Consider the following 20,455-nt stretch of genomic DNA (forward strand, 5'->3'; position numbering starts at 1 on the left):
CTGCTAACTAGTTCATTAGTTTGAGATATCCACCGATGTCTGACCACATGGATATAAATGGCTATATGATATGGGTGTATGTCATACTAAGCCGCAAATGGATAGTGTACATGAGCAGAGCAATTGTACTTGTTAATTATCCCAGAATCCACAAAAACATGTCCATTTGGATACCGGGGATACCCTAAACCCTAAACCCTAAACCCTAACCCCTAAACCCTAAACACTAAACCTTAAACTCTAAAATGTATTTTCAGGTTTACCACATCAACATGTATTGGTTGGGTGTAAATTAAGTTTGAGTGCACACTGCTAACTAGTTAATTAGTGTGAGATATCCACCAATGTCTGACCACGTGGATATAAATGGCTATATGATATGGGTGTATGTCACACTAAGCCGCAAATAGATAGTGTACATGAGCTGAGCAATTGTACTTGTCAATTATCACGGAATCCACAAAAACATGTCCATTGGATACCGGGGATACCTGTGAGGGGTTATTGTAGGTTACGATATCCTAATGTAGATAGGCATACGGATAGAGATGTTTNGGATACAGGTCGCTAAAAGTACGGCATGATACAAACATACAGAGAGAAACCTAACAGAGGGTGCGAATAAAAGTTTTTAAACTAGTTGGAGTAGATGGGTGCGACATATTCCTTATAGATGTCCAACGCGTATTGTGACCTGATATCATTGACGATTTGGTCGGTGATCTGAGACATGAGTTCTGGACCAAACCCAGTTGCGACGATCTCTAGCAACTTCATGGCAAGGGGACCACAATCACCACATCTCTCATTGACGTAAATGTCCTGGACCCTCGACCAAGTGAATGGAGTGCAACCATGATCTTGAGTTGGAGGCGGTGTGCAAAGTTTTGAAATAAGGTATGGCAGCTGCTCTGTGAACGGGGCTATATGGGTGGCAACCTTAGCGTCATCGTATATACTGACATTAGGATCGAGGATGTCTATGCTCCAATTGGAGAGGTTAATGACTAAGCCAACCCAGTGAGAATTATCCCAAATCATCGGAATATATATCGTGTTCCAATCCACAAACCACTCTGAAGGAGAACCATATGTTTTGCATTTTAGCTTATTGTCCCACTTGACTCTGGCCTTCACTTTTGCTTGACAGAAGGAAGGATACTTCCCTTGTAAGTAGTTCCCAAGCCAGGGTGAGAGGAAGAGAGAGCGTTCAATGAGTAGGAACTTTTGCAACTTTTTTTGTAGAAAATCCACCAAAACCTCCATATGCTGTGAGAAGAGGGTGAAAATAATGTGTAAGTATAGATTAACTAAGGGAAAAACGAGTTCAGATTTTGGTAGATAGGAAATACTTACCAATGTACTAACCCAATTCTGAGGCTTCGCTAACTGTTTGAAAAACAGGTTGTCAAGTGGGTATCCACATTTTGTTATGTGTACCCTGGAGGTTTTGAAAATGGTATCCACGGTTAGCTCATTGGTCCGATATTGTTAGAATAAAAAATGGCATAGGGTGTGTAGAAAGTTACGTGTTTGGACATGATTTCAGAGATTTTTTCATGAGGGATGCTAAATCTTTGTCGACAATGAGTAGAAGGTCAGGCAGTTGGGACGGTGAAAGTGTAGGAATCCGCAAAACAGCCGAGATAAGGGTCTCTTCTGGTCCCGAGAGAACACCCTTTTGTGTAGGTTTGCCTGGCGAAGAATCACTGACATCAACAAGGTCTGTGGGCGTAGCATTGCTCTGTGAGGTGATGAAGATTTCATTTTCAGCAAACTATTAGGCAGCAAAAAACTAGGCAGGGATTCGATGGAAAGTAGAGAAGGATGGAATACCTCGGTGGCTTCGCTGTCGGATTCGTTAGGTTGTATGGGGGACTCACGGCCATCATCCTAATAAAGCAAGTTGGGGTCCCAATGAAATAACTATGAGGTAAGAGTTAACAAAATGATTTTGAAGTAGTATTTGTCTGACGTACCTCATCGGCACAAGCTCTGTCTATGTCAACATTGGTGTCCTGCAAGAAAAAGGCAACGAAATGATGATGCATATCCATGTGGATACATTAAAGTTGTGATTAAACAACTAGTCTAAGTGAGGTGTCCATGTGGATAGGATATTCATGATAGGAAATATTAATAAACGGAATTGCTTACCTCAATTAACGTTAGTCGAGTGGCTTCCAACACATTATCAGCGTCAATTTTCTGCGTGAAGGTTAGCAAGTGTTTGAGTAGTGAGATATAGTTGAGGTTAGAGACTTACTCGGAAAGTATATTAGTTTGGTAAAAAGATACCTCAATATTGTCAGAAGGTGTACCGTCAAGGACAGGACTAGGAGCAGGCAATTGAGGATTGACATTAGAGTTCCCAATAAATCCCTGTAACAAGCTGGTGTAAGGTTGTAGGGGTTGTGGAGATGCATTAGCAGCGGAGTTAACTCCGTTTTGATCAATATCTGTCGCAGCCTGTATATTGAAAATGTATCCACATGGACAGTGTAAGTTTGTAAAGTTTTGGAAATTGGGGTGAATGTTGATATTGTAAATGTATCCACATGGACAGTGTAAGTTTGTAAACTGGGGTAAATGTTGAAAAAGGAAAAATATGGGATATGTACCGATTGGTCATCCAAGGGAACAGGTTTGGTGACGGTGTCATATACCGGGGATTGCTGTTTTCCAAAAAGTAGTTTAATTAACAAAAAGGAAGCTACTCGAAGTTTAATATAAAAGGTACAAGTGTGTCTAACCTTAGTCTCAGTGTCATAAACGGGATTGAGGCAAGAGTTCGGACATCCTGAATCATCCTGAATCACATCGTTCATAGGGGACGAGCAGTTTCCAACGGAATGTTCCTGTATAATTTGACTAAGATGAATACCAATGCATTCAGACTAGCTACAAGATGATGGAAAACAACAACATACCGTTGTCCCAAACGGGTGGACATATTGTTCCCAGTCGTGTTGGTTAAGAAGGATATCGTCAGGAGACGTGACTGCTTTGGTCGGAGATTGTTGAGGAGTTGGGGGTGACGTCCCGACCGTAACATTCTCTGCCGCGTTCTCCGGACAGTTAAACTCATCGACTGCGACAGGGGCCGGTGGTGATTCCTTGACAGTAGAGGGAGAGACGGATGCTGGCCTCCTAATGGTGCGCCTTAGCGGTAGTCTTAACCGCCTACGGAATCGAAGGGAGTTAATCTGCTGCTGTAGTTTCCTGTTCTCAGATTGCAGCTTTTTAAACTTACTATCTGACGCATCCCTAATAGAATTAAGTTCTTTCTCTACAGCAGCTTTGAAATCAGCGAAACCATTATCCTCAGTATTGGAGAAGATAACACGGGGCCTCTTAGAACTCGAGCATTTGGACTTGGGAGAAGGTTGATTGACACGAAGTTTGGAAGAAATCTCTTTCCGCCTAGGAATAATGTGCTTCCTGTGAAGCCCTTTGCCCTTCTTATCAGGTAGAGTTATTAAAGGCAAAGAACAATCACCCCCTGGCCATTCCTTTTTGGTGAAGATATGTCCTGCCTGAATGAGACTTTCCATATAAGCAATCCTTTTGTCTTTAATCTCATCGTCCCACTCTCCCCAACCAGATTCAACAATCCCTTCGTGTTGGACAGCTTCCAAAAACGGAGAAACTAATAGCTGCGGTTGGGATAGACAAAATGTCATAATGTGTGTATCCACGTGGATAATGTAATCCAAGTTAATAATGTGTATATAAGACAACTTACATCTGGATAATGCTCAACACTTATGACGTCTGTCAAAGGTAAATTATTCTTTGGTAGGCCAACTGAACACCATTCCAGGAAAGTGCGGCTGTCACCAGCACCTGGTACCTTGTCTCGTAATCCAGAAATGTTACGATATGCGAGCAGTTGAAGCGCAAGAGGGAAGCCATGCAAACGGAAGGACTTCTGTTGTAACTTCTCCGTGAAACTCTTCACGGAGTCCGTTGGTTGAACCTTGCCCTGCCGTTTAAGTCTTTTAGCCACTGGAATGGATTGCGGTTTGAGATCAGGTCTCATAGTGGAAATAGTTTTCAGGAAGGATTCTCTGCCCCAAGGAAATGCTAGGAACGAGTCGATGTCTTCAAGCATCTCAACATACTTCCAAGTTGGTCGGCTCGTTTGGCTAGATGCAATGAGTACACCATCGATTATGAGTAGCAACGCTAGACGAAGCTTTCGATCCAAATCCTTGATAGTAGGGTCTTCAAAAATAGTGGACACATCACCTAGGGTCGCCTTGCGATCTTTCCCAATCAACGTGTCCCAGTAATATTTATCATGAGGTTCGGGAGCAGGTTCGTCTTCGGGTTCGTAATCTTCCGGAAATTCGTCACATTGAAGCCCAGTTACAACACCAAATTCAACTAAAGAAAACCTCAAAGGGTATCCACCGAATACAGTCTACAACTCGTATTTTTTTTTGGACAGAACCTGCCTACATAGCAAAGCGTGGAGTAATTTGCAGGATATAGGAGACTCACCAATACGAAGCCGGAATAGAGAACCCAGACTTGAGCTAAGAATCGTATCGAATTGGGGAGTGCCTTTGAGAACATTGTGGACTGTCGTCAGGATATCAGGTCGTGAGTAAACATTTAACCTAGCGTCAGGGAAACGGTCAGTTGCAAACAGACGGAGAGGGAGCCGATCATCCCAATCTGCAGATTTTTCTCCAGAAGTATCACCAGCAGTTGTAGATGACGGTTCATAGGTCGAACATTTGGAGATGCGACTACGGGGCTCTGCCATGTCCGAACTTGGTTACCGGCGGCAAGTTAATCGGAAAACGGAACAAATAGAGGTAATGGAACAAACGGAACCAATTAATGAGTGGTAGGAACCAAGGGATTCGAATTCGTGAAATGCAAAATTAGGGTTGAAGAGAATTGGGGATGTCGGGTTTGGGGGGATTTGGGGTTTTGTATTTTTTACGGTTGTAAAAAATAAATGTACTGATTGGAAAAAAAATTGAGATCGGTAAGAAAGTGATATCGGTTAGTAAAAAATAAAATGACTTGAAGAGAGATTTGTGGGGTAAGATGTAATTTTACAAGTAGAAAGTATAGGGAGAGTGGAAAGTGGGTGTGGGTGGTATTTGTTTGTGAGAAAGTGGGTGTGGGTGTCATTTTCCCTTTTTTTATTGTCATAATTTTAAATATTTTTGAAATCAATTTATTTGCTTGGGTTTCTAATAAGCTTGGTTCATGCTCTATGTGTTAGGATCGTTTCTATCTAATTGTATTTTGGTTTTATTTATATGACTCATATTTTATTGATTTTGTGTTAAAATATTTTACAATTGAGCATAACATGCATGAACCAAGCAATAAAGTGCTTGCTAATTTTTTTTATTATTTATTTANAGGAAGATATATATATATATATATATATATATATATATATATATATATTTTTTTTTTTTTGGCAGTTTCGTTTATATTTTTGACATATACAATCTTCACATTAATGGAATTTAAGTCTTTGATTTTCTTCCTAATGTTATTATTCTTAAAAAAATTAAAATTAAAATAATTATGACTTATTTCTTGCTGGAATATTGAATTATATTGATGAGATTTGGTATTCTTGCGGAAGAAAGGATAATCATCTTCACTACTAACCACAAAGATGAAATTGATGATGCTCTTCTCAGACCTGGCCGTATGTTTGAGGTCTTCATGAAGGATGCTTTGCAGGATTTAATCATACTCTTGAAGGACAGGAGATAAAAGAGAAAGATTAGGGAGATAAAAGAAAGAGATTAGGGAGATGACGTATATAACAATGATGAACTAATGAAAAAAGGAGTCACTCTCACTCGAGAGAGATTAAAGATAAAGAGAGATTAAGGATAAAGGGAGATTAGCGAGATAATGAGAGATATTTTTAATACATTTTGCTTTTTTTTGTACATTTTTCTTTTGACCCACATATGATGAACTAAATAGAAAGAATTTTATTTTATCCGCATATGTTACATTTTTTATTATCTTCTATTTTATATATTAGGACTCAGACTCCCGCGATGTCGCGGAGAAAATCTATTTTTGTAAAATGAAATTTAAAATTTAAAGTTATATATTATAAAATTATTTGAAAGTAATAAAATAATTGGAAAATGTATACTAGATAATAAAATAAAAACTTATTAAAATAAGAAAATAATAAGTAGAATTGAAACTACATAAATAATAGTGCCCTTCTGTATCTGGTGATTGCTTTTACGTGGGTTTTCCTTCTTTCTTTGATTGTGCCACTTTATAGTTACTTGTCAAAGAGTGAGTACGATACCGAGGGCATGTCAAGAAGGTTATATTCTACATGTTGTTGATGGCCAGGATTAAGAAAAGATATGGATTATGAATTATGAGTAGTTCTATGTCAGCGTTATTAAATTTTACAGCTACAACGTATTTGCTAGTTTGTAACGTTATAACTTATAGGTATATCGTAGACATTGACTATTCGGAAGAGGAGAAAAGCTGTGTTTCTCAATCAATAAAATTAAGAGTTTTGTACTTAATGTGCTAAGAAGTGAAATAAAAGGGGTTTTTTCTGTAAATACATCAATATGTACTGTATGTACAAGAACTTGTGGATTTTAAAACTCTCAGCTTTCTCCGCTTAAGAGCTCTCAGAGCCACTAACTAAACCCAATACGATGGCCTCAGCGATTCTTCCATCACTCAGGCTGAGGCCAAACTTCTCCGCCGCCATGTCAACCTCCTCCTCCTCTTCCGCCGGCGAATTCAAACGCCGTCCCGCCGTCATTCTCCCGGTAGTTAACCACTTAACCTCCTCCTTCTGTATTTAAAGTCCAAAACTTGGTTTCAGTGTTACATGATTCTTTTATGGTGGGTTTCATATTCCAATAACTAGTTCCTTTGTGGGATTGGTTTTTAGGGTTTAGGGAACAATTCAGGAGACTACAAGAAGCTGGAGGTAACATTGGGTGAGTACGGTGTTCCTGCGGTGGTTGCAGCTGTATCAAGGCTTGATTGGTTTAGAAATGCAGCCGGTTTGGTTGATCCATCCTACTGGCGCGGCACCCTCCGCCCTCGTCCTGTTCTTGATTGGTATTGATTTGATCTCTATGGACATATCACTTGTTTTGTGTTTTGGAGTGTTTTTGTGACTGGTTTCAAATGATGACTCTTGTTTATGGATCAATGATCAGGTACTTGAATAGAATTGATGATGCAGTCCGCGAAGCCAATGAGTTAGCTCAAGGTAAATCTCACTAAAGATTGCTGCTTTGTGTTCTTAGATCAGACTTAGCTGCTAGTTTCAGTTGTGCATTGCAGTGAACACTTTAGTATTGCGTCACTTATAGGTCAAGGATTGTCTTTGATTGGACATTCAGCTGGAGGCTGGCTTGCTCGAGTTTACATGGAAGAATACGGGAAGTCTGATATTTTCTTGTTGTTGACACTTGGTACGCCTCACTTGTAGGTAACAAAACATGTCGATTACTATTTTAGACCTTTCAAGTGAGATTGCTTCCATGTTTTAACCATGTGGTTTTTGCATCCTGTTTAGACCACCACCGAGAGGGCAACCAGGGGTTATTGACCAAACAAGAGGTCTTCTCTACTATGTCCAAGATCACTGTGCAAAAGCTGTTTACACTCCTGAGCTGAGATATGTCTGTATTGCCGGGAGGTAAATGCTTCTTTCTAAAAACCACATATGTGTGAAACCTATGTCTAAACTTGGGAATCTGAATTTAGTACTTCATATTGTAGATACATTCGTGGGGCTCCTTTGGTGGACAATGCTGATGTTGATTCTGATGTGACTATTGGAATCGACAGTGGAGAAGCGATTTCAGAACTTGCTATAGCAAGCAACAAGAAGAGCGAATCATCGGTTTCTTCAGGGCCTAGTTTTCGTGCTCGTTTTGTAGGGCAAGGATACAAGCAAGTATGTGGAACAGCTAATGTGTGGGGTGATGGAGTGGTCCCTGAGGTTTCAGCTCATCTTGGAGGTGCACTTAACGTTACCTTCGACGGTGTTTACCATTCACCTGTTGGCTCAGACGATGAAACCAGACCTTGGTATGGTTCACCAGTTATTGTAAAGGACTGGATTCACCACCTCCTTGAGTGATTAGAACTTCTTCGAGAACTTATGTCCCAATTTTTTCTATCTCTTCACCCACAAATTTAAACTCTAAGTCACATTGTATATTTATATTTTACTCTTTTGCACCCATATCTGTTAAATGTCATCAAGCATCATACTTTCTTTAAGATATTGTGAACCTTCAGAGAATCAACTGATTGATATTCAATACCACCGTTTTTAGCTGCTATGTGACAAAAAAAAGGACAAACAAGTTTCATTTTTATTTTGACTCTTGTCTCTGTCTCTGTTTCTGCCACGCGTTGTTATAAAGTTTGAACCTTTGACTTTTTTTTTTGTTTTGGAGAATCACTGATGAGTGATGATGATAGTAGAATGCTAAAATAGCAAGGACGGCTACAATGTTTATGATGGAATTTTTGTGGTAGAGCTCAGCGAGAGTCCATGGCTTCTCTTCCTTCTTCTTCTCCTTCTTCTTCAGCAGCAGTTTGGAAAACAGACGTTTTCGTGAGTTTTAGAGGAGAAGATGTGCGTAAAACATTTGTGAGTCATCTCCTCTGCGAGCTTGATCGGATGGGGATCAACGCTTTTAGAGACGATTTGGATCTACAGAGAGGTAAATCCATCTCCCCAGAGCTTGTAGATGCTATCAAAGGCTCCAGATTCGCCATCGTCGTAATCTCTAGGAACTACGCAGCTTCAAGTTGGTGCTTAGACGAGGTCTTGAAGATCATGGAATGTGAAGAAACGATTAATCAGACAGTTTTACCCATTTTCTACGAGGTTGATCCTTCGGATGTGAGAAGACAGAGGGGAAGTTTTGGTGAAGATGTTGAGAGTCACAGTGATAAAGAGAAAGTGAGGAAATGGAAAGAAGCTTTGACTAAACTGGCTTCTATTTCTGGTGAAGATTCTCGGAATTGGTAAGTTTCTAAGATAAGTCTTTATTAGTGTGTGTATTCAAAGTTGTTAAAGTGATGAAATTTGTATGGTTGGTAGGAGGGATGAGTCGAAGATGATTAAGAAGATTGTTAAAGACATTTCTGATAAGTTGGTTTCAACTTTATATGATGACTCAGAAGAGTTGATTGGAATGAGTTCCCATATGGACTTTCTGCAGTCTATGATGTCTATGAAGGAGGAAGATGTTCGGATGGTGGGGATTTGGGGAATGGGTGGAGTTGGGAAAACCACGATTGCTAAATACTTATACAATCAACTCTCATGTAGATTTCAAGCTCATTGCTTCATGGAGAATGTGAAGGAAGTCAGCAACAGATATGGAGTTAGGCGTTTACAAGGGGAGTTTTTATGCAGAATGTTTCAAGAAAGGGATAAAGAAGCATGGAGCTCGATTTCTTGTTGCAGCATTATAAAGGAAAGGTTAAGGCACAAAAGGGTGTTGATTGTGCTCGACGATGTAGATAGATCTGAGCAACTGGATGAACTGGTGAAAGAGATTGATTGGTTTGGTCCGGGAAGCAGAATCATTGTGACAACACGGGATAGACATTTGCTAGTTTCTCATGGTATAGATTTGGTGTATAAAGTGAAGTGTTTACCCAAAAAAGAAGCTCTCCAGCTCTTTTGTTACTATGCTTTCAGAAAGGAGAATATAATTCCACATGGGTTTCAGGAGTTATCGGTTCAAGCTATCAACTATGCTTCTGGTCTTCCACTAGCTCTAAGAGTTTTAGGCTGCTTCCTCTATCGAAGAAGCCGTAGAGAATGGCGAAACACTCTTTCTAGGCTTAAAACTTACCCTCAAAGTGATATCATGGAAGTTCTGAGAGTTAGCTTCGATGGATTGGATGAGCAAGAGAAGGCTATTTTTCTCTATATATCATGTTTCTATAACATGAAGCATGTTGATTATGTCACAAAACTTCTTGATATTTGTGGCTATGCTGCTGAAATCGGTATCACGATTCTTACAGAGAAGTCTTTGATTGTTGTATCAAATGGATGTATAAAGATGCATGATTTGCTTGAACAGATGGGTAGAGAGCTTGTTCGTCAACAAGCAGTTAACAACCCAGCCCAACGGTTACTTTTATGGAATCCTGAAGACATTTGTGAGTTGCTGTCAGAAATTTCTGCTGTAAGTTAAAGTGCATGTGCTTCTCTTCTCATTCTAATTTTCATGTAAATGATTTTGACTTATCATAGCTTCTTCTCAATTTCTTTTAGGGAACACAACTTGTTGAAGGAATCTCTCTGAACGTCTCTGAAATTCCTGAGGTATTTGCTAGTGATCGAGCTTTCGAGGGATTGTCTAATCTCAAGCTACTCAACTTCTATGATCTTTCATTTGATGGAGAGACTAGAGTGCATCTACCTAATGGCCTGAGTTATCTCCCATGCAAGCTTCGTTATCTACGTTGGGATGGATACCCTTTAAAGACTATGCCTTCAAGATTTTGTCCTGAGTTTCTTATTGAACTTTGTATGAGTAATAGCAAGCTTGAAAAACTTTGGGATGGGATCCAGGTAATTTCTCTATATAAACTGCAGATAATTCCTCTTTTTGTTATTTACTATTGGACTAGATACTGATACATTTGATGTAAATATTTTCAGCCTCTTAGGAACTTGAAGAAGATGGATCTTTCTCGCAGTAAATACCTTGTCGAAATTCCAGATCTCTCAAAAGCCACAAATCTGGAGGAGCTAAACCTTTCCTGTTGCCAAAACTTGGTTGAGGTTACTCCATCTATCAAGAATCTGAAGAGGCTTTCTTGTATCTACTTGACTAATTGTATCCAACTCGAGAACATTCCGGTTGGAATAACTTTGAAGTCGCTTGAAACAGTGGGAATGAGTGGATGCTCAAGTCTAAAGCAATTTCCAGAACTTTCTTGGAATACTAGAAGACTCTATCTGAGCAGTACAAAGATAGAGGAACTACCATCATCAATCAGCCATCTCTCTTATCTCGTTGAACTGGATATGTCAGATTGCCAGAGACTCAGGGTTCTTCCAAGCTCTGTAAGGCACTTGGTCTCACTTAAATCCATGAGTTTGGATGGTTGCAAACATCTTGAGAACCTCCCAGACACATTACAGAGTCTAACATCTCTTGAAACTCTTGAAGTATCTGGTTGCCTTAATGTCAACGAGTTCCCTCGCGTTGCCACGAATATAGAAGTTCTGCGTATATCTGAGACATCAATTGAAGAAGTTCCTGCAAGGATCTGCAGTCTCTCTCAGCTTAGGTCCTTGGATATTTCAGAAAACAAAAGACTGAAATCACTTCCTGTAAGCATTTCTGAGCTAAGATCACTTGAAAAGCTCAAGCTTTCTGGATGTTCTTTACTCGAGAGTTTTCCACCGGAAATTTGTCAGACAATGAGCTGCTTGAGGTGGTTTGATTTGGATAGGACTAGCGTTAAAGAACTACCTGAAAGCATTGGGAATTTAGTAGCTCTTGAGGTGCTTCAAGCCAGTAGAACAGCTATAAGGCGAGCACCTTGGTCCATTGCACGACTTGCCCGTCTTCAAGTTTTAGCGATTGGGAATAGTTTCTATACTCCAGAAGGTTTGTTGCATCCTCTTTGTCCACCCTTATCAAGGTTTGATGACTTGAGAGTTATGAGCCTAAGCAACATGAACATGATAGAGATCCCTACCAGTATTGGTAACTTATGGAATCTACTAGAACTAGATTTGAGTGGGAACAATTTTGAATTCATCCCAGCAAGCATCAAACGGCTCACCAAGTTGAACAGACTGAATTTAAACAACTGCCAGAGACTTCAAGCATTGCCCGATGAGCTTCCACGAGGTCTCTTGTATATCTACATCCATAGCTGCACATCCCTAGTGAGTATCTCAGGAAGCTTCAACCAATATTGTCTGCGCAAGCTTGTAGCCAGCAACTGTTACAAATTGGATCAAGCAGCACAGATTCTCATTCATCGTAACATGAGCCTAGAGTCAGCAAAACCAGAACACTCTTACTTTCCTGGTAGTGATGTATCCACTTGCTTCAATCACCAAGTCATGGGTCCGTCGCTGAATATACACTTACCTCAGAGTAAATCTTCTGACATTTTGGGATTTTCTGCCTGCATCATGATTGGAGTTGATGGACAGTACCCAATGAACAATCTGAAGATACACTGCTCTTGTATTCTAAAAGATGTTGATGCTTGTGAGCTGATTGTTATGGATGAGGTGTGGTATCCTGATCCAAAAGCTTTCACAGACATGTACTTTGGATCAGATCACCTTCTCTTATTCAGCAGAACATGCATGTCCATGGGAGCTTACAACGAAGCCCTGTTTGAATTCTCAATCGAAAACACAGAAGGAGATTCTTTGAGCCCGGTTGGAGTGATTAAAAAATGTGCGGTGCACCTTATATCATTTAAAGACATGATGCAAGAGTTCTCTACTGACTCTGAGAAAATTCAGAATTCTGATTTGGATCTTTCAAAGGCAATTGATGACGCAAGAGTTTTGAAAAGAAGAGCATATGAAGCTGAGTTCTTGCATAAGGAGCAACCAAATCCCAAGAGGGTCAAGTTTCGTCCAGTTCCTTTGGCTCGGAAGGGACATGCCAAATTATATCAACCAAATGGTATCTGAGAGTGAAAGATTCATTTGTTGGCTTGTATACATAATTATATATCAATTGATCCATATATTTTTGATTGCATCAATACATCATGAACTTGATCTTTGAACAAGCAAGTGCAACAAAACCTCCGCTATAAGAAGCAAAAGTCCAAGTGACAAGATTTACTATGATAGAGAGTAAAACATAACGAACCCGAGGAGATAAATACAATCTGAAACCTCCCGGAGACGCGATACAAAAAGCCACTTGCCGCTACCTCGACTCTACATGTTGCGTTGCTCGAACAAAAAAAACCATCTAATCTTTTTCTACCTACAGGTGCTGTGTACAAACAAATTCTTACCTTTCGGAGTGATTTAAGAAGTGCGATTGTACTTGAGATGTTGCTCATAGAATTCAATCAGCTGGTGTTGAAAAAAAAACAGATTAGAAAAGCTTATAAGAAACATCCAAATGAGCAAAGTGCAAAACAAAAGATGTAAAGATAATCTTACCAGATGAGGATTGTGAGCCTTGAGAAATCTGTTGTCCACCATCACTTCCTTCCCATCAGACCTATGAGAGTAGTCAAATAAGTACAAGTGTACAAATATGAAATCAAATTGCGAGAAATGAACAAAGCACAAATGAGACAAACCTCAGCGCTGAAAAGGTCACCAACACATCCTGGACATTGTCTGATACAGATGCTGAAAAGCTCATCGGTTTAAGTATCTTTGTGATGTCCAACTCCTCAATCTTGGTTTTCTGAGACAAATTATTGTTTTCCATCACACCAGGATATTCATTCCCCATCCTTGCAATTCTACCAAAAGAGTCTAATGTAGTCAAATCTTGAGTCAGATTCTGATCTGTAGGTGTTGTGTGGTTGTTACTTGTGGATCCATCTTGTTTGAATCTTTTCACAGAACCAGACTTCCTCCGCTTAGCACCTATGAAACGACTGTTCTTATCAAGCTCCTTAGGATAAACCTTGAGAAGGCCATTGGGTCTTACAGTATCACCTTCAGAACCAATGCCTCCTCCTTGAGAAGATCCTGCACCGTTACTATTATTGACTGGTCCCCTTAATTCGTTAAGTGTTGGATCATATTCTTTCTCATCTTCAACCAAACTAACTTGCCTGACCATCCCAACACTCCCGCTGTTAGCTTCAACTTGGCTGGATGCATAAGCATTCTTTGCTTCCTCATCTCCTTTTAGAAGACTTGAACCGCTTAGGTCTTGCGTACCAGGAATAGGAAGGCTAGAGTTGTTGAGAGACGTAGAAGAGTCAGATTTCTCAGTAGCGTCATGTGATGTAGATGTTAGACGTTGCTTCTTCTTCATCTGAGAATGAGGACCTCCATATTTGCGCTTCCGCTTCCTACCAGGTTTTCCTGGCCTCAAACTACAAAACAAAAGGGCAAATCCATACATTAAAACCAAGAAAATCCATGAAACAACCAATTGAATGTTATCATTAAATCTGTGGTAAATGTGATGCATTTATTATATACCTTCCTTCAAATGCATCAATAACATCAGCAATAGACTGGAGATTCTCTAAAGGCTCCCATGTGTTGGCTGTTTCGGGCCACCCGCGCCTTTCACAACCGAGTTTATAACTTAGGTCAATGGAAAAGCATATGTTTGATCAAGAACACAAACTTAAAAATGAAACCGAGTATGAATTGAAGAACTCACCATTTAATAAGATACTGGACCTTGCCCTACAAATCAAAAGCACCATCCAATACACATTAGAGCAGAAGAACCAGTAAAGTTAAAAGGCAGAACGAATCAATCAATCAAAAACAATAACAAGAAGATATCAAACATTAAAGATCACTAAATCACCATCTTCTTCCTACAACATAACAAATCACAGAATCTTAACACTATAACTAAACCAGCTTTAGATCATAAACTACAACTTTGCGATTTCTTTCTCTCATAGACATCAAAGAGCAATCTGTTAGGACTATTACTAAATCACCGAAGCAGCCAATTTGTCACACCAACGTAAACTATGAGAAGAAGTAACCTAATCTTAAGACTTCACAAAACCTTAACAAGAAACCACATTTGCTGAAAACAAAAAGGAGCTCACTTTTCTAACTCGCTTACGACGAATAGCTTCGATTTCGAAATAGCCTTCATCAAGCTTTGGTCTTTCATCTTGCCCTCCACCTCCTTCTCCTTCTCCTTCATCTTCCTCATCACCTCCATCATCTTCATCCTCATCCTCTTCTTCATACTCTTCACCATCCTCCGTACGCCTGTCATCACCCATCTCGCGAAGATTCAACTCTCCACTTCCACCTCCTCCTCCTCCTCCTCCTCCTCCTCCTCCGCCGTCGTCACTGACAAACCCACCGTCTCCACCACTTATTTTCCGGGTTTCTCCGACAGCTTCTTCCAAAGCCGTCTCCGCCTCACCAGCTTCGTTCGACACCTGGGTTTTCTTCTTAATACCACTTGCCCCTTTCATATCCTCCGAGCTCAAAACCCTCGAGGAGGGGCTAATCTGTGAATCGCCTTCTTCTCCTCTTCTTATCCTTAAAAGAAATCAACGATTCTGGAGGAAGAAGGAGAAGCAACACAAAAAGAAAAAAATAAAAAAGAAGGAGAAAGATTGAAACTTTTTCCCTATTTCTGAGGTTTTGGAGATGGTTTGCTGGAAGAAGACCTGACCCTGACCTGANCACTCCCGCTGTTAGCTTCAACTTGGCTGGATGCATAAGCATTCTTTGCTTCCTCATCTCCTTTTAGAAGACTTGAACCGCTTAGGTCTTGCGTACCAGGAATAGGAAGGCTAGAGTTGTTGAGAGACGTAGAAGAGTCAGATTTCTCAGTAGCGTCATGTGATGTAGATGTTAGACGTTGCTTCTTCTTCATCTGAGAATGAGGACCTCCATATTTGCGCTTCCGCTTCCTACCAGGTTTTCCTGGCCTCAAACTACAAAACAAAAGGGCAAATCCATACATTAAAACCAAGAAAATCCATGAAACAACCAATTGAATGTTATCATTAAATCTGTGGTAAATGTGATGCATTTATTATATACCTTCCTTCAAATGCATCAATAACATCAGCAATAGACTGGAGATTCTCTAAAGGCTCCCATGTGTTGGCTGTTTCGGGCCACCCGCGCCTTTCACAACCGAGTTTATAACTTAGGTCAATGGAAAAGCATATGTTTGATCAAGAACACAAACTTAAAAATGAAACCGAGTATGAATTGAAGAACTCACCATTTAATAAGATACTGGACCTTGCCCTACAAATCAAAAGCACCATCCAATACACATTAGAGCAGAAGAACCAGTAAAGTTAAAAGGCAGAACGAATCAATCAATCAAAAACAATAACAAGAAGATATCAAACATTAAAGATCACTAAATCACCATCTTCTTCCTACAACATAACAAATCACAGAATCTTAACACTATAACTAAACCAGCTTTAGATCATAAACTACAACTTTGCGATTTCTTTCTCTCATAGACATCAAAGAGCAATCTGTTAGGACTATTACTAAATCACCGAAGCAGCCAATTTGTCACACCAACGTAAACTATGAGAAGAAGTAACCTAATCTTAAGACTTCACAAAACCTTAACAAGAAACCACATTTGCTGAAAACAAAAAGGAGCTCACTTTTCTAACTCGCTTACGACGAATAGCTTCGATTTCGAAATAGCCTTCATCAAGCTTTGGTCTTTCATCTTGCCCTCCACCTCCTTCTCCTTCTCCTTCATCTTCCTCATCACCTCCATCATCTTCATCCTCATCCTCTTCTTCATACTCTTCACCATCCTCCGTACGCCTGTCATCACCCATCTCGCGAAGATTCAACTCTCCACTTCCACCTCCTCCTCCTCCTCCTCCTCCTCCTCCTCCGCCGTCGTCACTGACAAACCCACCGTCTCCACCACTTATTTTCCGGGTTTCTCCGACAGCTTCTTCCAAAGCCGTCTCCGCCTCACCAGCTTCGTTCGACACCTGGGTTTTCTTCTTAATACCACTTGCCCCTTTCATATCCTCCGAGCTCAAAACCCTCGAGGAGGGGCTAATCTGTGAATCGCCTTCTTCTCCTCTTCTTATCCTTAAAAGAAATCAACGATTCTGGAGGAAGAAGGAGAAGCAACACAAAAAGAAAAAAATAAAAAAGAAGGAGAAAGATTGAAACTTTTTCCCTATTTCTGAGGTTTTGGAGATGGTTTGCTGGAAGAAGACCTGACCCTGACCTGAAAGACCTGTTTTTTTTTTTTCCCTATTTTTTTATAGATTTGTACCCTTTTTAAAAACCTTTTTTAATTAATGATATAACACAACTTTATTTGTTAATGAGTAATAAATATTCGTTTAGTCAAAAAAAAAAAAAAACAAATTGTTGTTTTTATAACAAACATTATTTTGTCGTGAATTGCTGAATTAAATATTTTGAAACAGAGCTGTAGAAAATGAAAAAAACCTAACATCTTTTTGAAGAAGGAAAAATAAAACAATTCCTCATAAATAATAAATGGATATTTGTTGTTTTTCTTTTTCGTGCCAACAAAATATAAACTTTAATATCTTAGACAGGCAGAAAGAAAAAAAAAATTATCTATATAAATGTTGGGTAAAAATAATTCGTCGACTAATAAACGTATGACAGTTATGAAACCGCGTTGCCAGTTGTCTAAAAGAGTTAAAAAGTTATTGATGATATTTAACCGGTTGTTAGGAGGACTGGTTCATTTGATGGAAGGTTCTAGACAACCTGCAAAGAATCATAAACAACTTGCAAAAAGGCCTACCGACATATACAAAAAGTCCAATCCTTTATTTTGGAGGACAAACAATTGGAAACTAACTATAAATAAAATAGGAAGTTATTAAAAGAATAAAGAAGGGAGTAAGACGGTTCCTACACAGAATTAGAGTTAAGAAACCATACAAATAAACGATCTCTCAAAAGGAGAATGAGACACGAAAATAAGGAGCAAGTACAAGAGGCTTAGCAAAACTACAACAACCGACTTAGCAAGATTAGGGTTCATAGTTAATTAGTTGTGGCTTGGTTCTTGTATTTGCTATCAACATCTTAATCAATAAAGAGAGATTTTTCGACCTAGATTTCTTGTTTTCCGTAGACTCTCACGAACCAGTTACTTTTGCTCAAACAATAAAAAAGCATAAACAAGTGAAAATATTTTTTACATTACAATACGATAGATTATATATAGCGTGGTTTGAAAACATTCAAATCTAAAATATATATAGAAAAAATAACATTGACAGATCGGTAGACATTTTGTATTAAACGAACGATGATGATTGTCTAGTCGTAAAGTATGGTTCTCTTGACTATATATTATAGCTCAAGTTTTGGACTCAATTTATATTATGAGCAATAATTCTATTTTTCTGATTAATTTGGCGTTTGGTTCTGTTTATTCTCTAATCAAAATTAGCGTCTTTGTGATTAGTTCTTTTTTTTTTTTCATAAAATTTCTGGTGATATTAATCTTAGATTTTCATACATATAGAGTTAGATAGATGCCAATAACAACATCGATTTCGGGATGAGCAAATCCGGTAGAGGAACCGTAAGAGACTTAAGAAAAAAGAAGAGGAGATTAGGGGTAGAAGGAATGGAACCAGAGCATGAGCAGGTCTTTCAACTTCGGTATGTGATTCCTATCCAAACAAGTATTGTGGATCCTTCTATCGAGCTGAGGAAAAAGTGCTTCCAGCGGAATGCGAATGCCAGTAAAAGTGCGAGCGTTTCTCTCATGTGAANAAGAGTGTATATCACTGCCTGAGCTGGCAGGAGCTTCAGCGTGGCCAGTTTTGGGTCAATGATTAGTTCTTCTTTGCTATATATATAAGTGATGCAATATTTGAATAACTTTCTGTATTTTTTTTGTAATGTATGATTGATACTCAAATCTCTAAACGCAAGCTAACTCGACAAAATGAAGTTGAACTGCGATTAAAAAAAAAAAAAATATATATATATATATATATACAAGAAAGTAGCCCACGCGATGCGTAGGTTATGTATGCATTATTAATTTGTAATAAAGAATGAAGTTTCTATTTAACTGTATATGAAATGTAGATGTAATTGTTACTATATATATTGAAATTAATTTTTATAATATTACTACAATATTTTGATATATATTTGTTATATGATGCTTCACAAAAGAGTCATTTTGAGATAGAGAAAAAAAGTTAAAGTATACAGTATTGTCGAAAATATTTAAAAAATATGTTACTATAATAATATGACCATTGTTTTAGTTACTGCAAAATCAATTTAATTTGGTATTTCCGTTAAGTAATTACGATTAATTAAATTTATTTACACTTTTGTTTTTTTTATGGAGAAAGCTGATAAGTAGTCTAAAAAGAAAATTATAAGACCTTACTATATAATTACTTTGATAGATAATTTAATGTTGTTTTATATGTTAATTTTACTTTCATCATCTAAAAGTATACTTAACAACAAATAATTTTAAAAGAAATACCTTCTCTTGTAATCCATTTTCAATAATATCCTTATATATATGTACAAAGTAACTAAATTCTAAATCTTAAACTCCAAATACTAAACATTATCTCTCCATCACTCTTGAATTAACTTTCCTCAGCTTTTTATATTTTGTGAATGATTTCATAAATAAAACATTTAACTTTCATAAATTTTATACTATGGAGTATTGATATACCGTTTTTTCCATTGCTTGCTTTTTTACGATTCACTTTACCTCTGTATAATTAACTTTCATTTTGCTTGGTCCAAACGTTTGAAGTACCTTTGATATGCCTCCATCTTCATGGGTAGTGATTCACCACAATCCAGTCTCGCCAATATTGTAATATGAAACAAAATCTCTTTCATCCAACAAAATGAAAATGTTGCCACAAATCATATTTGCCACAAATCATATTCCGGCCTTCTTTCCACTTATCATTGATTTTTTTTTTGTCAACATATAATCGACAATACCTGATTCATAGCCAGTCTCTACTAAGTGTGATAACGCGATTTAGTAGAATTGAATTCCGGTGGGATCGGTCGAAGAGGTGGTTCTGTAACCACTTGACTAAAAACACTTCCCATCATTGAAATTTTTAAAATTATGTGGGACTGTATTAAATGGTTATATTAGACAATACTCCCTCAATTCCTCAGTAATCCATATTTTAGGATTTTCAAACATATTAAAAACTGGCTTTACTTGCATTATTTTTTTGTGATTAACGAATTTCAGCCAAGAATATTCAGTTCTTTTTTATTGAAGTTTATAATTTGTCATTAGTTACTTATTAAAAATATATAGAAAACCTAAAAATTGTTTTTTTGTGCAACATTTGTTTTTCTCTAGAAAATGGATCAATAAGGAATGGGTGGAGTAGATTTTAGTGAGGAAAATATATTGTGACTATTATAATATACATATTATTTGATGGCCTTAAAACATAATATAAATTTGTGGTGTAAGGCTATTTAGTCTGCTTGTCCTCCGGAACTGGCTTGGATCCTTTTTCGATAAGATGTTAAAACAAACACGTAAACCTAAAATAAAGACGTTTAACTAATGTCTACATATATAAAAACCAAGAATAAATTTTGATTAAAAAGTAAATAAAGGAATTCATATTAAAATTTAGTTAATCATTTTTTTAAGAATCTACCTTTGTATCTTGAGAAGACTTTAGTTGAGCCTTTAATATCCATTGATTCCATTTGTTGGCTTTTATATAATACAATTCTGCT

The 20,455-nt window shown here is 38.1% G+C and overlaps 3 protein-coding genes across 5 annotated transcripts; 2 read left to right on the plus strand and 1 right to left on the minus strand.

Annotated features, from left to right (window-relative positions):
* LOC104770077 lies at positions 6,630–8,277 on the plus strand. Of its 2 annotated transcripts, none has more exons than XM_010494426.2 (6): positions 6,630–6,803; positions 6,929–7,101; positions 7,203–7,255; positions 7,359–7,473; positions 7,565–7,687; positions 7,771–8,277. In XM_010494426.2, exons 1-6 carry the CDS (start codon positions 6,687–6,689, stop codon positions 8,132–8,134), a joined length of 945 nt encoding a protein of 314 aa, XP_010492728.1. In that variant the 5' UTR covers positions 6,630–6,686; the 3' UTR covers positions 8,135–8,277. The 2 variants fall into 2 exon arrangements, with proteins under 2 accessions (XP_010492728.1, XP_019097622.1); XM_019242077.1 differs by having other exon boundaries at positions 7,389–7,473.
* LOC104770078 (disease resistance protein RML1A) lies at positions 8,446–12,720 on the plus strand. Its single transcript, XM_010494427.1, has 4 exons — positions 8,446–9,033; positions 9,110–10,211; positions 10,301–10,600; positions 10,691–12,720. The coding sequence occupies exons 1-4, from the start codon at positions 8,555–8,557 to the stop codon at positions 12,698–12,700; spliced, it is 3,891 nt and encodes a 1,296-aa protein (XP_010492729.1). The 5' UTR covers positions 8,446–8,554; the 3' UTR covers positions 12,701–12,720.
* Positions 12,803–16,950, minus strand: LOC104770079 (chromo domain-containing protein LHP1-like). Of its 2 annotated transcripts, none has more exons than XM_010494428.2 (7): positions 16,926–16,950; positions 14,785–15,374; positions 14,379–14,404; positions 14,192–14,299; positions 13,330–14,082; positions 13,187–13,247; positions 12,803–13,096 (listed from the first exon to the last, which is right to left on the minus strand). In XM_010494428.2, exons 2-7 carry the CDS (start codon positions 15,163–15,165, stop codon positions 13,049–13,051), a joined length of 1,377 nt encoding a protein of 458 aa, XP_010492730.1. In that variant the 5' UTR covers positions 15,166–15,374; positions 16,926–16,950; the 3' UTR covers positions 12,803–13,048. The 2 variants fall into 2 exon arrangements, with proteins under 2 accessions (XP_010492730.1, XP_010492731.1); XM_010494429.2 differs by having other exon boundaries at positions 14,192–14,278; positions 16,926–16,948.

Source organism: Camelina sativa, chromosome 20 (genome assembly GCF_000633955.1).
Source record: "Camelina sativa cultivar DH55 chromosome 20, Cs, whole genome shotgun sequence".
Taxonomy (NCBI): Eukaryota; Viridiplantae; Streptophyta; class Magnoliopsida; order Brassicales; family Brassicaceae; genus Camelina; species Camelina sativa.

What these genes read in the sequence shown, in the direction of transcription:
- LOC104770077 (XM_010494426.2), top strand. Translation starts at nt 6,687, where the DNA reads ATGGCCTCAGCGATTCTTCCATCACTCAGGCTGAGGCCAAACTTCTCC. An exon ending in GTCCCGCCGTCATTCTCCCG is followed by an intron (nt 6,804 to 6,928) that starts GTAGTTAACCAC and finishes ATTGGTTTTTAG; the next exon opens with GGTTTAGGGAACAATTCAGG. An exon ending in AGCCAATGAGTTAGCTCAAG is followed by an intron (nt 7,256 to 7,358) that starts GTAAATCTCACT and finishes CGTCACTTATAG; the next exon opens with GTCAAGGATTGTCTTTGATT.
- LOC104770078 (XM_010494427.1), top strand. Translation starts at nt 8,555, where the DNA reads ATGGCTTCTCTTCCTTCTTCTTCTCCTTCTTCTTCAGCAGCAGTTTGG. An exon ending in GGTGAAGATTCTCGGAATTG is followed by an intron (nt 9,034 to 9,109) that starts GTAAGTTTCTAA and finishes TATGGTTGGTAG; the next exon opens with GAGGGATGAGTCGAAGATGA. An exon ending in TGCTGTCAGAAATTTCTGCT is followed by an intron (nt 10,212 to 10,300) that starts GTAAGTTAAAGT and finishes AATTTCTTTTAG; the next exon opens with GGAACACAACTTGTTGAAGG.
- LOC104770079 (XM_010494428.2), bottom strand. Translation starts at nt 15,165, where the DNA reads ATGAAAGGGGCAAGTGGTATTAAGAAGAAAACCCAGGTGTCGAACGAA. An exon ending in GTCGTAAGCGAGTTAGAAAA is followed by an intron (nt 14,405 to 14,784) that starts GTGAGCTCCTTT and finishes TTTGATTTGTAG; the next exon opens with GGCAAGGTCCAGTATCTTAT. An exon ending in GTCCAGTATCTTATTAAATG is followed by an intron (nt 14,300 to 14,378) that starts GTGAGTTCTTCA and finishes CATTGACCTAAG; the next exon opens with TTATAAACTCGGTTGTGAAA.